At 42.4% G+C, this 17334-nt stretch overlaps 1 protein-coding gene across 1 annotated transcript in view; it reads left to right on the plus strand.

Annotated features, from left to right (window-relative positions):
• PARP2 (poly(ADP-ribose) polymerase 2) overlaps nt 1-17334 on the plus strand; it is a 170746-nt gene that overhangs the window by 135690 nt on the left and 17722 nt on the right. Inside the window, exons 14-15 of the mRNA XM_075829137.1 lie at nt 13742-13876; nt 16632-16756. Of these exons, the coding sequence (XP_075685252.1) occupies nt 13742-13876; nt 16632-16756 (260 nt within the window). The remainder of the gene's footprint in view (nt 1-13741; nt 13877-16631; nt 16757-17334) is intronic.

Below are 17334 nucleotides of genomic sequence, written 5' to 3' on the forward strand. Positions count from 1 at the left end.
ATTAGTAATTCTGCTCACATACAATTTTCGTAGTGCATGAGGCCCCTGTCAGAGTAGAGTGGCATAGCTTAATACCTCATGCACACGGCCGTTGTGCCACTCGTGCCATTTTTGACGCCATCCGAGTGGCACCCGATAGTCTACCCGGACCCATTCACTTTAGCGGGTGAATCAGGTCCGTGAAAAATGGTCCAAGTCTCCGATCCGAGGAAAGAGAAAACATGTCCTATCTTTCCTCGGGTCATTGACTTGACTCGGACTGCACACATGGTCATGTGCATGAGGCGTCAGCCTTTCGCTGCTTTGAGAAATTTTATCTCACTTGGAACCCCTGGCAAGCATTTTGCACTTATCTCTTCCTACTGTAATTTTAACAACCTGATGTCTCAATATAACAAAAACCAACCTACTTATCCTTTACCACCTAATAATAAAGCGATGACCTCTGTTTTTCCCTACTCTCACCCCTCCAAACTGTTATTCGTTGCGTTGAGAAAAGTATTCACTACTTATTTCCTATAACAAAAAATGTAAACTATTCTTGTACCTTATGGATGCCGGGGCTGAGCTGTATGCCTAGGTCTATTAGAATATATTTTAGGCACTATGTCTGGTTTGAAGAGGTCTTGTAGGGCCAAAAACACCCCCCAAAAGACACCATTTGGCAAACTACACCCCTCATGGAATTTTATAGAGTGGTATAAGGAGCATTTTAACCCCACTGGTGTTTTGCTGAATTTAGTGGAATTGGGCCTCATGCATACGACCGTAGTGTTTTTCTGGTCCGCAAATTCCAGGACCGTGTTCCGTGAAATGTCCTCCGCAGTTCATCCGTATGTAATCCGCAGTTCATCCGATTGTAATCCGCAAAATGCGGATAAAAAAAAAAAGCCAAGGTAAAACAGGATGACGACAGAACTCATTCCAGGTCGTCGCCTAGCAACACTTCCGCAAATCCGCAAACTGCGGTTGACACACGGAGGTGTACCCGCATTTTCCACGGGCCCATTGACTTCTATGGGCATGTCCGCATCGAATTTGCGGGCCATAATAAGACATGTCCTGAGTTTGTGCGGCACGGATTTGCGGACATGCGGGGACCCGTGAAAACATGGATAGTGTGTATGGGCCCATAGAAATGAATGGGTCCGCAATTCTCCCGTGGATTTTCGGGGGAATTGCGGACGCAAAAACACGTTCGTGTGCATGGGGCCTTAGTCCGTAAAAATGAAAATCTAAATTTTTTCCAATAAAACGTCGAAATTATCAATTTTTACAAGGCATAAATAAGAAAAAGCACCCGAAGATTTGTAAAGCAATTTCTCCTGATTACGGCAATACACGTGGTTTGGACACACGGCAGGGCTCAGAAGGGAAGGAGCTCTATTTGGCTTTTGGAGCTCAAGTTTGCTGGATTGGTTTTCGGGTGTCATGTCGTATTTGCAAAGCCCCAGAAGTGACCACATTCGGGAAACTACAGCCCTAAAAAGAATTTATCTAGGGGTATAGTGAGCGTTCTGATCCCACAGGTTTTTTGCTGAATTTAGTTTAATTTGGCCGTGAAAACTACTATGTTTTTTTATTCTTTTTTGTTACGGCGTTCACCGTGCATTGTAAATGACAGACTTTATTCTGTGGGTCGATGTGATTACGGCGATACCATATGTATATAGGTTTTTTATGTTTTACGGTGTTTGCACGATAAAATCACGGTTTTAAAAAAATTATTTTGTTTTTGTGTCGCCATATACGAAGAGCCATAACTTTTTCATTTTTCCATTAAGGCCTCATGCACATGACCGTAGCCATGTGCTGGGCTGTGATTTAAGAGTCTGCCTGCAGCGGAGTGTCACCCGCGAGCCGCCCGCAAATCGTGGGCCGTGCACATGGCAATTATTTTCTATGAGCCTGGACTGCAGAATACGGCCGTAGTTAGACATGCCTGTTCTTTCTGCGGTCCGGGCTCCTGGGCCATGCACGGAACATGGAAACCGCGGTCGTGTGCATGGCCCCATAGGAATGAATGGGGCCACAATTCTCCCGTGGATTTCCGGGGGAATTGCGGCCGCAAAAGCACGTTCGTGTGCATGGGGCCTAAGAAAGCTGTTTTTTGCGGAACTAACTGTAGTTTTTATTGGTTTCCATTTTTCGATATATTCGACTTTTTGATCCCTATTTATTCAATTTTTTGGGAGCTGAAGTGACTAAAAATAGCGATTCGGATCATTCGATCACTGGTACAATACTTTGCAATACTAATGTATTGCAGTATATTGTCATTTTTACAGGCTTGTGTTAAATGCCATGTAAACCTTTGATGGGCTTTTTGTTTTTTTGCACAGGTCAGTCAGTGTGTTTGGTGTAACTTTTTAATTTTAGTTTTTATTAAAAATTTGTTTTACTATTTTTTAGATACAGCTGCTCTGCATTCTCTATACAGAGCACCTGTATGTAGTGCTAAATCCGGTTTCCGTCAGTTCCGCAGGACTGACCGGTTCAGTGAATGCCTTCGTGGATCCACCTGTTATCAATCACATCTAAGTTCATAACTTAGATGTGATAGATTGCAGGTGTCAGAGACCTGCAGAACCCGCTGACACGGGACTGACGGGTTCAAGTCATAGCGAAAGATGCAGCTGCTCTGTATATCAAAAAGTAACATATTTTTTTTTAATAAAAACAAATTATAAAGTTACAACAAACACACTAACTGACCTGTTTATATAAAAAAATGCCCCTCAAAGGTGTACATAGCCAGAGGCAGGGCTTAACCGAGGCAGAGAGGAGGCAGACCTGGGCACCTTCTCTAGGCCCCTGGGCTGCCATGGCAACCATTGGCACCCCGAAATCGTGTTGCGGGGGAGCCGATGAGCTGTTGGAGGTGGCCGTCCCCATCTTTCTAACGCCTTAGATACCTTGGTCGCGATTGACCGCGGCATTTAAGGGGTTAAACGGGCGGGCTGTTCCTGGCCTTTTATTCCTGGATGTCAGCTGTGATACACACTTTTTTGACACCCTCAGCTTATGGAGCAGGCTCAGCGCATGAGCCCACTCCATACATCACCCCGCGCACCAGGACGTGCTATTACATCGTGGTGCACAAAGGGATTAATAAGGATTATAAGTAAACAATGCTCCATATGTAGCTGCATACTGGAATGTATTGAATTGAATATACTTAAAGGCTATGCATATATTTCATTGATTATATTTGTCTTCACTATTACCGTAGTATTCGCCCTGACCCAAACAATAGTAAAGGTCATTATACTGGCCAAAAGTATGTGGACACTTGACCACCACATCACTTATGTAAACTTGTTGAACATCCCATTTCAAAACCTTTGGCATTAATATTGAGTTGGGCCCCCTTTTGCAGCTTTAATCGCTTCCTGTCTTCTGGGCATTCCTCAAGATTTTGGAGTGTCTCTGCAGGAATTTGAACCCATTCAGAAAAAAGACCATTTGTGAGATCAGACTCACAATGGACATTCTCATTCATCTCGAAGGTGTTCGGTGGGGTTAAGGTCAGGGCTTTGCAGGCCATTCCACACCAATCTCCTCAAACCATGTTTTGTGCACAGGGGTACAGTCATGCTGGAACAAGAAAGGACCTTCTTTGAACAACTATTCCACAGTTCGAAACCAACAATTTCCTAAAATGTCTGTGTATACTGTAGCATTAACATTTAGATTACCCTTTACTTAACCCCTTCCCGACATTTGACGTACATGTACGTCATGGAAAGTACTGACTTCCCGCATCTTGCCGTACATGTACGTCAAACGTTTGGCACCGGCTCAGAAGCTGAGCCGGTCCCATCATCACCGGATCTCAGCTGTATCTTACAGCTGACATCCGACTGTAACGGCGGGGACCGAAATTAGCTTCGATCCCCGCCATTAACCCCTTAAGTGCAGCGCTCAAACGCGATCGCTGCACTTAAGGTGTTTGCAGCTCATCGGAACCCCAGTAATGAAATTGCCGGGGTTCCGGTGGCTGCAATGGCAACCGGAGGCCTAATACTGGCCTCCCGGTCTGCCTAGCACCGAAGCCGGTCAAGATCCGCCCGGCGGCGGAGCCTGATCGGCTTCCGTAGCTGCCGGCAAGATGGCGCCGGGTCAGGAGCTGATCCGGCGTCATCAGCGGTGGAAGTCAGCTGTACTGTACAGCTGACATCCACCTGTAACGGCAGGAACCGGAGCTAGCTCCGATCCCTGCCATTAACCCCTTCGATGCAGCAATCGAAAGCGATTGCTGCATCGTAGCGGTTACAAGCAGATCGCCAGCCCTGACAGGCAATCGGGACTGGCGACTGCTGTTATGGCAACAGGAGACACAATGGTCTCCTGCTCTGCCATTACGGAAGCCGATTTAGGCCCCGCCGGGAGGCGAAGCCTAAACGGCTTGCTGTCAGTGAATGACTGACAGATCTAATACATTGCACTACATAGGTAGTGCAATGTATTAGAAAAAAAAAAATCTGACCGTTGGACCTTCAAGTCCCCTAGTGGGACTTGAGAAAAAGTGTAAAAAAAGTATAAAAAAGTGCAAAAAATAAAAGTTTGAAAACAATAAAAGTTTCAAGTAATCAAATAACACACAATCCCCCTTTTACTCTTATCAAGTCCTTTATTATTGAAAAATAATAATAAACCATATGTATTTGGTATCGCCACGACCGTAACGACCGGAGGTATCAAAATATTATATTATTTATTGCACGCGGTGAACAGCGTAAAAAAAACCCGTAAAAAACGTTACCAGAGTTTCTGTTTTTTAGTCACTTTGCCCTACAAATATTACAATAAAAAGTGATCAAAAAGTCGCACGTATCCAAAAATGGTACCTATAAAAACTATAGCTCGTCCCGCAAAAAACAAGCCCTCATACAACTCCGTCGACAAAAAAATTAAAACGTTATGGTTCTCACAACTTGGCGACAGAAAAAATACATTCTTTTTACAAAAGTAATTTTATTGTGCAAAAAGTTGTAAAACATAAAAAAGTTCTATAAATGAGGTATCGCCGGAATCGTACTGACCCGCAGAATAAAGGTAACATGTAGTTTATAATGCGTGGTGAACTCTGTATAAAAAAAAACCAAAAAAAGCTGTGCCAGAATTGCGTTTTTTGGTTTACCTGGCATCCCAAAAAATAGGATAAAAGGTGATCAAAAAGTCACATGTACCCCAAAATGGTACCAATAATAACTACAGCTCGTCCCGCAACAAACCAGCCCTCATACCGCTACGTCTATGAAAAATAAAATTAGTTATGGCTCCAATAAGTCAGGAAATAAAAAAATATGCAGTTGTGCCCGAGGAGAACATTTCTTCTGTTTCAAGAGGCGATTTATCAAGGACCTAAAATTAGGGAACCAGGAAGGGAGGGCCCAATCATATCCGATGGAAGCGACGGTGCCCGTATTATACCAGGATAATACTTTCCCAGCAAAATTCCCCAAACTACAAAGGCGCGGAGTGTGGACCAAAAGGGGGATAAGAAATGACACCATTTATCAGTGCGACACCGGCCTGTGCAGAAAGGATTGCTTCACAGCGTAACACACATCTATGGATTATTTTTATTTTTTTATACCACCTGACTATGCCCCTTATATACTCCGCCCCGCTTACATGTACCCCCACATTATAAAACACCAGCAATACTCAAACAAATATAGTACCAAGCAAAATCCGCTCTCCAAAAGCCAAATGGTGCTCCCTCGGCCCTGAACCCTACAGCGTGCCCAAACAGCAGTTTCCTTCAACATATATGGCACCGTCATACCCGTGAGAACCCTTTTAACAATTTTTGTGGTGTGTGTCTCCAGCGTCATAAGCTGGGCATGACATATTTGCCACTGAATGGCATATCTAGGGAAAAATATAAATTTTTAATTTGCACCATCCGCAGCGCATTCATTTATGGAAAAGACCTGTGGGGTGAAAATGCTCACTACACCCCTTAATAAATGCCTTGAGGGGTGCAGTTCCATAATGGGGTCACTTATCAGGGGTTTCTTTTTATTATTTCACATCTGAGCCTCTGCAGTTGTGAACCAATACTTTGTAAATCGCCAAATTAGGCCTCCACTCCGCATGGTACTCTTCACTTCTGAGCCCTGTCATATGTCCAGACAAAAGATTAGGGCCACATGTAGGGTGTTTCTAAAACCGGGAAACACCGCATAATAATTAGAGAGCTGTCTTGTTATGGTGGCACAAGCCGGGCACCACATATTGGCATATCTATGGAAAAAAATCCCATTTTCACTCTGCAACATTGAGCGCACACTAATTTCTACAAAACACCTGCAGGGTTAAAATGCTTACTACACCCCTTGGTAAATGCATTGAGGGGTGTAGTTTACAAAATGGGGTCACTTCTGGGGGGTTTCCACTGTTTTGGGCCCACAGGTGCCCAGAAACCAATCCAGCAACATCTGCACTCCAAATGGCGGTCCTTCCCTTCTGAGCCCTGCCGTTTGCCCAAAGTTTATGACCACATATGGGGTATTGCCGTACTCGGGAGAAATAGCTTTACAAATGTTGGGTTCTTTTTTTCCTTTATTTGTTGAGAAAATGAAAAAATTTGCGCTAAAGCTACGTCTTATTGAAGAAAAAGGACTGTTTTTATTTTCACTGCCTAATTCTAATAAATTCTATGAAACATCTGTGGGGTCAAAATGCTCACTACACCCCTAGATGCATTCTTCAAGAGGTGTAGTTTCCTAAATGGAGTCCCTTTTTGGGCGTTTTCATTGTTTTGTCCCCTCAGGGGCTTTGCAAATGTGACCTGGCCTCCGCAAATCATTCCTGCTAAATGTGATCTCAAAAAGTCAAATAGTGCTCTTTCCCTTCTAAGCCCTGCCGTGTGTCCAAACAGCCGTTTATTACCACATGTGGGGTATTGTTTTACTCGGGAGAAATTGCTTTACAAATTTTGTGGTGCTTTTTCTCCTTTAGTCCTTCTGGAAATGAGAAAAAATTAGCTAAACCTACATTTTCTTTGAAAAAATGTAGATTATTATTTTCAGGGCCTACTTCCAATAATTTCTGCAAAAAAACTGTGGTGTCAAATCGCTCACTATACCCCTAGATAATTTCCTCAATGGGTGTTGTTTCCAAAATGGGGTCACTTGTGGGGGGTTTCCACTGTTTTGTCCCCTCAGGGGCTTTGTAAATGTAACATGGCCTCCGCAAACCATTCCTGCTAAATTTGAGTTCCAAAAGCCAAATGGCGCTCTTTCCCTTCTCAGCCTCGCCGTGTGTCCAAACAGCCGTTTATTACCACATGTGGGGTACTGTTTTACTCGGGAGAAATTTCTTTACAAATTTTATGGTGATTTTTCTCCTTTAGTCCTTGTGGAAATGAAAAAAAATTAGCTAAACCTACATTTTATTTGAAAAAATGTAGATTTTCATTTTCACAGCCTACTTGCAAAAATTTCTGCAAAAAACCTGTGGGGTCAAAATGCTCACTATACCCCTAGATAATTTCCTCAAGGGGTATAGTTTCCAAAATGGGGTCACTTGTTTGGGGTTTTCACTGTTTTGTCCCCTCAGGGGCTTTGTAAATGTGACATGGCCTCCGCAAACCATTCCTGCTAAATGTGAACTCCAAAAGCCAAATGGCGCTCTTTCCCTTCTCAGCCACGCCGTGTCTCCAAACAACCGTTTATTACCACATGTGAGGTATTGTTTTACTCGGGAGAAATTGCTTTACAAATTTTGCGGTGCTTTTTCTCCTTTAGTCCTTGTGGAAATGAGAAAAAAAATCGCTAAACCTACATTTTCTTTGAAGAAATGTTGATTTTAATTTTCACGGCCTACTTCCAATAATTTCTGTAAAAAACCTGTGCGGTGAAAATGCTCACTACACCCTTAGATAATTTCCTTGAGGTGTCTAGTTTCCCAGATGGGGTCACTTTTGGGGGATTTTGACTGTTTTGGCACCGCAAGAGCCCTTTTAAACCTGACATGGTGCCTAAAATATATTCTAACAAAAATAAGGCCCCAAAATCCACTAGGTGCTCCTTTGCTTCTGAGGCCGGTGTTTCAGTCCAGTAGCACGCTACGGCCACATGTGGGATATTTCCTAAAACTGCAAAAACTGGGCAACAAATATTGAGTTGCATTTCTCTGGTAAAACCTTCTGTGTTATAAAAAAAATTGTATTAAAAATGTATTTCTGCAGAAAAATATGAAATTTGTAAATTTCACCTCTACTTTGCTTTAATTCCTGTGAAATGTTTAAAGGGTTAAGACATTTTCTAAATGCTGTTTTGAATACTTTGAGGGGTGAAGTTTTTAAAATGGAGTGACTTTTTTGGGGTTTCTAATATATAAGGCCCTCAAAACCACTTCACAACTGAACTGGCCCCTGTAAAAATAGCCTTTTGAAATTTTCTTGAAAATGTGAGAAATTGCTGCTAAAGTTCTAAGCCTTGTGAGGTCATAGAAAAATAAAAGGATGTTCAAAAAACGATGCCAATCTAAAGTAGACATATGGGGGATGTTAATTAGCAACAATTTTGTGTATTATAACTGCCTGTCTTACAAGCAGATACATTTAAATTGAGAAAAATGCTAATTTTTGCAATTTTTCGCTAAATTTTGGTGTTTTTCACAATTAAATACTGAACATATCGAGCAAATTTTGCCAGTAACATAAAGTCCAATGTGTCACGAGAAAACAATCTCAGAATCGCTTGGATAGGTGAAAGCATTCCGGAGTTATTACCACATAAAGTGACACATGTCAGATTTGAAAAATGAGGCTCTGTCAGGAAGGTCAAAAGTGGCTAAAGAGGGAAGGGGTTAAAATAAGGGACCCAGCCCAAATATTGAAAAACAGTCCCAGGCCATTATTTACATTAGGCACTATGTATTCTTGTAGATTGCGTTCTCCTGGCATACGCTAAAAACAGATTCATCCCTCAGACTGCCAGATAGTGAAACGTAATTCATCACTCCAGAAAACTCGTTTTTACAGCTCCAAAGTCCAGTGGTGGCGTGCTTTACACCACTCCAGCCAACGCCTGGCTTTGTGCATGAAGTGAGTGATGCAACAGAGGATAGGCAATTTCTATGCGCCCCGGGCTTCAGCACTCGGCGGCCCCACTCTGTTTGCAAGGCCTACTAGAGCTTCCATGGTCTCCTAGATGCTTCCATAGCATATCAGAAATTTCATAAACGGACTTGTTACAAAGATGGCATCCTGTGATATTGCCATGTTTAAAGTCACTGAGCTCTTCAATGTTTATTGTCTATGAAGATAGACAATTCCTATCTTCTAAAACAGCTACCGTATTCTTCGGACTGTAAGACGCACCCAAGTTTTAGACAACCGAAAATAGGAAAAAAAATGATTTGGTAAAAAATAATTTGTTCCGTTTCACCACATTCTGAGAGCCATAACTTTTTAATATTTTTTTTTATCGATTGAGTGGTGTGAGGGCTCATTTTTTGTGGGACGAGCTGTAGTTTTCTTGGCACCATTATTTGGTACATACGATTTTTTTGATCACTTTTTTTCTATTTTGTTTTTATTTTTTTTAAGCGTTAAGGTGACCAAAAAACGATTCTGATGTTTTCATTTTTTACGCCGTTCACTGTGTGAATTAAATAATGGTATATTGTAATAGATCGGACTCTTACGGACGCAGCGGCAATACCAATTTATTTTTACGTTGTGCTTGGGGAAAAACGGGAAAGGGGTTTTTTTTCAACTTTTTTTAATATTTTTTTTACACACCTGAAAATGTATCTAGCATTTTTTTTTTTTTATTTATTTTTTTTTATTACCAATTTTATTCGTTTCCCATGGGGACTTGAACCACCGGTTACAGTTGGAGTTACTGAAACCGCGTAACTCGCTGAGCTACGCTGTTTCCGTTACTCCCATAGTATTAAATGGCAGTTATGGAAGAAGCGTAGCAAGGGAGCTACACGGTTTCCGTAACTACTGTTCAGTTCTATGGGAGTTACGGAAACCGCGTAGCTCAGCGAGTTACGCTGTTTTAGTAACTCCACATGTAATCAAGTGGCCGGGAGAGCACAGTGAGTCACCCAGAGCGCTACAGAGCGCTTGGTCTTCCGGGTTCTGTCTCCGGCTTATTTGTTCGACAGCTCCATAGAAATCAATGGAGAGCCGCTCACGCATGCGCTGAAGAATCAGATTTATCTCTATGGAGCTGCCGGACACAGAACGCGGAAGTCAAAGCTTCCCATGTAGCGCTCTTGGTGACTGTAGGTCCCCGTTCTCCTTATCGCGGGGGGTCGGACCCCCAACGATCACACGTGTATCCTCTATCCTGTGGATTGGGGATACATGTGTTTTATGGCACAACCCCTTTAAATGCACAGGAACAGAGAAATTGCTGTTCCTGGCCGTTAGAGCAGCATGTCAGCTGTAAAACACAGCTGACACCTGCAGTGTATCCTGCGGGCTCAGCGCGTGAGCCCTCTCTATACATCATCCTCCCCATGATGTGCCGACGAGTCATGGGTCGGCAAGGGGTTAAGAAATTAAGTGGTCAGGGGGCCCGGCGTAAGCGGGTTCCTTGACTGTGGACCATAAGACGCAGACACTTTTTAGCAAGATTTATTCTTGCTAAAAACTGCGTCTTATAGTCTGAAAAATACGGTACTCTCATCATAGATGTCTTAAACATCCCCATTGATAACCCAATCTCCTCATCTGCCTCCCAGTTTCTATCTTTAACCAGCTCCCTAGGTCTGTCACAACTTACTAATTCTCCTACACATGAAGACGATCATTCACTTGACCTCGTCGTCTTCTGACTCTGCCAGTATCTGACTTTATTAGCTCTCCTCTCCCGCTCTCTGCCCACAACCTCTTTTTTTCCCTTACTATCAAAAATTGTCTGCCTCCTCAGGACATGCCTACCTATCAGACATACAGAAATCTACATCCCATTACTACTCAGCAACTCAGTCTGTCTACAGTCCTTTTTGTCCCCTATCTCTTCACTCTCCTGTCCCAAGCTGGCAAACATTACAATAACACTCATAAAAATGCTTTGGATGAAGCAGCCCCCCCCCCCCCCTACACTCAGAACCACTTGACACAGACGATGACAACCCTGGCACACGCCGCAACCCTGCTTCCTTCAGCGGTGCACGAGTTGTTCCAAACGTCTGTGGAGAGCTGTATAAGCAGTCTGTGTCAGCAGACTTCCTCCATTACAAAGTTGTGCTCAAAACCTACAACTCTGCCCTTCACCGTGCCAAACAAGTCTATTTCACCTCTCTCATCTCCACACTAATAATAATCCAAAAGGACTCTTTGATACATTTCATTCCCTCCTTAGTCCTAAAGTGCAGACGCCAATCACAGATCTCAGTGCTGAAGACCTGGCCACTTATTTTAAAGTTAAAATTTACAACATCCGGGATGATATCTCGCAGTCTCCTAGTAACATTGATCCCCTTCCCTCCCACACTCCCTATTCTTTACTTTCAGCGTTTGACCTAATAACAGAAGAACGAGTCTCGAGGCTCCCCTCCTCGTCCTACTACCTGCCCTAGTGATCCTATCCCCTCACACCTAGTCCAGTCCCTCTCCCCAGCTGTCACTAGTCACCTGACTAAAAATTTAACCTCTCTCTTTCATCTGGAATCTTTCCCTCCTCTTTTAAACCGCTATAACCCCATTACTGAAATAAACAACTCTTGACCCGTCTTGCTGTGCTATCTACCGAACGGTCTCCAATCTTCCATTCATCTCTAAACTTCTGGAACGCTTGGTCTACTCTCACCTTCTACGCTACCTCTCTGCTAACTCCATTCTTGACCCCTTACAATCTGGTTTCCACACTCTACACTCCACAGAAACTGCCCTTACTAAAGACTCAAACAATCTCTTGGCGGCTAAATCTAACGGAAAATAATCTCTACTGATTCATCTGGATATCTATGCAGCCTTTGACTCTTTAGACCGCCAACTACTACTTAACAAGCTCCACTTTGTTGGCCTTAAAGGGGTATTCCGGTTACAAAACGTTACTCCCTATCAGTAGCAATGCACTCGGCTATCTCAGGCTCTCCAATAGAGACTGAATGGAGCGGCAGTGCGTATGAGCTACCCGCCGCTCGGTTCAAACGAGGTGTTCGGGATCCCCGTTATCGTAAACGGGGTAACTTGTAACCGGAATACCCCTTTAAGGACGCTACTCTCTCTAGTTTTTCTTGCTATTTCTCTGACTGCTCGTTCAGTGTGTCATTTGTTGGTTCTACTTCTTCTCTTCCCCTTGCTATCAGTCCTAGGTCCGCTCTTATTTTCTCTCTACACAGCCCCTATTGACAAACTATCAGCAGATTTGGCTTCGAGTAGCATCTCTATGCTAAGGACACCAAATTATATGCCTCTTCCCATGACATCACCTCTGCTCTAATACAAAACACCAGTAATTGTCTGTTTCAATTGTCTGCTGTTTCTAACATCATGTCTTCTCTCTCCAACTCAGTCTTTCTAAAACTGAGCATTCCCACCATCTACTAACCTACCTAAACCTGATGTCTCCATCTCAGTTTGTGGTACTACCATAACTCCTATGCAGCACATCCGCTGTCTTGGGTTTATTTTTTACTCCGATCTTTCTTAGCTTCGTACATTCAATCACTTACACGCTCCTGTCACTTTCACCTCAAAAACATCTCCAGAATCTTCCCTTTTCTTACTGAGGAAACAGCCAAAACTCGCTGTAGTCAAGACGAGAGTGCATCAGAGCGACCAGGATACTCCTTACTAATCGGCCTTCCCCTCACTAAACTTTCACCTCTCCAATCTATCCTTAATGCAGCAGCCAGGCTCATCTTTTTGACCATCCGCTACACCAATGCCTCTACCCTGAGCCAGTCACTGCATTAGTTGCCCATCCCCTTCAGAATTAAATTCAAACTTATTACTCTCACCCACAAAGCTCTCCACAGTGCTGCACCTCCTTACATCTCCTCCCTCGTCTCTGTCTACCACCCTACCCATGCTCTACTTTCTGCCTTAGATTAACGTTTTACATGATCCGAACCTCCCAATACTGTGTCCAAGATTTTTCTCATGCTGCACCAGTTCTCTGAAACATGCTACCCCAGACAATCGGATTAATTCCCAATATCCACGGTTTTAAACGTGCCCTGAAAACATCTTTTTAGGCAGGCCTATAACATTCCCTAAACTGACATCTTTCCTTGGCCCCCCTTTAATATTAGTCATCAGAACGTGACCTCTTCATTCAGCAGTATCCCCCACACTCCTTGCACCCTAATGCACTTCATATCTGTCATACACAGATACTGACTGGTGACTGGCTCATGCAGCTTTGTGTACTGCCCCATATGTATAAAATTTGGCTGGACTATTGTACTTAACAAGCACTTTTTACATTTTGGGTGTTCCTTATTTCCTCATAGATTGTAAGCTCTTGCCTGTAGAGTCGTCACTCCTCTTGTTTGAATGTTTGTCACTATGTAATGTCTGATATTGTCTGTACATGTTCCCTCTGAATTGTAAGGTGCTGAGGATTATGTTGGCACTGTATAAATAAAGATTATTATGTAGATTACGTGGCTGTTTTCTCGATTTTATGCACCTGTCGGCAATAGGTATGCCTGAACAACTGAACTCAATTTTTTGGAGGGCATTCATATATTTTTGGCCATATCGTGTAGCTTATGTTTATTAATCAGTAATATGACATTTATATCTCTCCAGGCTTTGGGCGATATTCAGATTGCTGTTAAATTAGCCAGTTTGGATCTCAGGACCCACGAGCATCCAGTGGACAGACAGTACAGACAGTTACACTGCAATTTGGAGACTTTAGATAAAAAGTCAACCGACTTTCAGGTAAGTCGGCTGTTTAAAGAACAAAATAGGAAAAAAAATGTTTCACTTTCAAGAAATAACCTCTAGTATGTAGTGAAATATGACTTTTTTTTTTTTACCCCAATCTGGTTTGTTTTTAAATGATTAACAAAGGTATTTTAGAGGGGTTTTTTTGTTTTTTTTGCGTCAGCAAATAAAGGTTGATCTCCATTTTTCTAAAATACTTCATACACTGTATATAAATTCTTCAGTGTTTTCCGAATGTTTTCTTGCAGCAATTGGATGAGAACCTGCAATACAGGTGCTCGACTCGTTACAAAGCGGAGTACTTAACCACTTGCGGACCACCAATTGACTATAAATGTCCGGGTGGTCCGCAATTAACTCTGCAGAGCTGTTCCAGAAGGTCCTGCAGATATGCACTGTTTGCCGCTCTTTAGCAGCATTTAGTTCTGTGATACTTCGGTCTCTAGACAGCTGACATCACGGAGCTCTGCGCAGAGACCAATCAGTGAGGTCTCTGGGCATGTGATCATTGTGACAACTGTTCATGTACATGTCCATGCACGTGTAGGTTCAAAATTCATCACACCACGCGCCTCACATAAGAAAACGGAAGAACTTTTTTTTATTATTATTGTTGGCAAAAGTATCGTTTTGGTATCGAAATCGCAATACTACACTAAGTATCGGTATCGAATTCTGGTATTGTGACATCCCTAGCTCATGACACATTTTATGTGTGTGTGTGTGTGTGTGTGTGTATATTAGGGGACACTTTACACCCGCGGTGCGTATTTTCGAAACCGCAGCATGTCAGTTTAACTCGTGATTCCGCTTGCGAATTCTATCCCTATAATTCTACAGAAATACGCAGCAAAACCGGCAGCATGAAAATACAGAGATTTACGCAGCAAAACCTAAAAATCGCACCGAAAAACGCATTAAAAAAACGCATTTAAAAAGACCTTCAGGTGCATTTTTACCTGCATGTTTCTTCCGGTTTCCTGCGGTTTTGCTGCATGTTTTCCGCAGCAAAATATGCAACATGTGCATGTAGCCTTAGGCTGGGGCTACACTGCGACTTTTTGGCCGCGACACAAACTATGTTCCATTGCCTTCATGGCAAGTAATGACAGTGAAAGTGGTTGCGGTAATTTTACTTGCGATGTAAGCTACCGGACAAAGCGATTTTTGGCCATGAGACCCGTGTCGTGACTAAAGTTGTCGTGTAGCCCCAGCCTAGAACTATACTATATATCAATATATATGAGACAAACTGATAGACAGTCAGATAAGAGATGGATAGATAGTACAATATAGAAGTGATCCCTGGCTCTGTCACATCCAATAGATATATAGGTTTCAGGCCGGAGCAGGTAAAAATATTGGGTGAATATCTGTTAACACCACGGGTAATATACAAAACAAACAGAAAGTTTTTACCCCTCAAACGGCACTGTGAAAGGCAGTCCAACGTGTAGTCAGTATGAATACTTTCTCCCAGTCTTTATACGATAGATAATCCACGATCAAGTGTGTGTAGTTGGTTCTGCTGGTACTTGCAGTTCAACACAGATACAACCGGTTTCCTGATGGCCTTCAACAAACGAAAGTACCTATGTCTCCAATCTAAAAAAGAAAACAATAGTGCAACACTCCTCGACACTGTTCTCGTCACGGCAAATTTTATTCCTTACTTAAAAGAAAGACAACGTTTGTAAACATTCCGGCTTCCTCTGAGATAGATAGATAGATAGATAGATAGATAGATAGATAGATAGATAGATAGATAGATAGATAGATAGATAGATAGATAGATAATATCTATCTATCTAAATAGTGATTTTTTTTTATATACGTGTGGCGTGGCCAAAGTGGTCGTGTAGCCCCAGCCTACAACTAACTATATGTCAATATATATGAGACAGATAGACAGACATTCAGATATGAGATAGATCTATCTATATTGCGTTTTTTTTTTGTGTTCTAGAAATAAAGATTATTATTTCTATATACCTATCTCTAGCTATATCTTTCATATCCTATATATTGATGTATTGTACAGTTTTAGGCTGGGGCTACACGAAGACTTTGGCTGCGACACTGGTCACACGCACAGAGATCGCTATGGAATCGGCTTTGGAAAATTTGCTCTCCAAAAGCCAGTTTGCGCACCCTTCATTGTAAGCGCCGCCTTGCGCCCAGCGTGTATGAAATGCACATATAGTTGGTATAGATAAAGTTGGCAGAAGTTGCCAAATATGTATTTAGGTGAGTTTACCCAGTGGCATGCACCAGATATAAAAAACTTGAAAATGGGCCTGGTCAGGAAGGGGGGGTAAAGCCTCTGGTCAGGAGGTGGTTAAGGTGCCCGCACACGGTAATCTGCCGCTTGACTATCACTGCAAATACTACAGATTTGCAATGATCAACTTGTTTTACATGTTAAAACCGCAGACGACCAAAAACTGTACCACCAAACAGCTGTAATTCGCTGTAAGACCTTGTGTGGTTTTGTTGCGTAGTTCTCGGCCACGCAGCACACTACCGCTATGTATACAGGCATCCTTATAATTGTACTTTTACTCTAACGTGCCGTGCACCTGTGTTCAGCCTCTATAAATAAACAATATGAAGGTTCCTAACCACTGGGGAAAAGCCAAGATCTGGAAAACCTTCTTTGACTATCCTTGACTAAAGTTTTTGATTTGGTATTTTCAGTTTTTTTCTTGCTATCTACACTTGATGACTTCCCTCTTTACTCATTCAACAGCTTATCGAGCATTATTTGCAAAGCACCCATGCTCCAACCCATAATGATTACACAATGACACTGTTGAATGTTTTCCGGGTACAGAAAGAGGCGGAGAGCAGCTTTCTGGAAGATCTACCCAACAGGTCTGAGCTATACTAGAAATAATACATATACAGTGGGGCTGGCTTAGGTTTTAAAGGCTTTGTGTAAACTATTTTAATATTTTAAACGTTCCTTCAGTTTTTTAATTATTATAGCATTGATGTAAGGAACAAAGTTATCCAATACCCATATCACCCATGTAAAAAAGTAATTGACCCTTTAACTCAGAGACTCTGTCACCAGATTATAAGTGCCCTATCTCCTACATAATCTGATCGGCGCTGTAATGTAGATAACCGCAGTGGTTTTTATTTTGAAAAACGATCATTTTTGAGCAAGTTATGAGCAATTTTAGATTTATGCTAATTAGTTTCTTAATAGACAACTGGGCGTGTTTTTACTTTTTACCAACTGGGCGTTGTACAGAGTATATGACGCTGACCAATCAGCCTCAAACACTTCTCATTGTTCCAGCCCAGCTTCTTTCACTGCACAATCACACTGCAACAATGGGCTGGAACAATGAGAAGTGTATGAGGCTGATTGGTCACTGATTGGTCAGCGTCATACACTCCTCTGTACAACGCCCATTTAGTAAAAAGTAAAAACACGCCCAGTT

This window comes from Rhinoderma darwinii, chromosome 1 (assembly GCF_050947455.1).
Source record: "Rhinoderma darwinii isolate aRhiDar2 chromosome 1, aRhiDar2.hap1, whole genome shotgun sequence".
Lineage (NCBI taxonomy): Eukaryota > Metazoa > Chordata > Amphibia > Anura > Rhinodermatidae > Rhinoderma > Rhinoderma darwinii.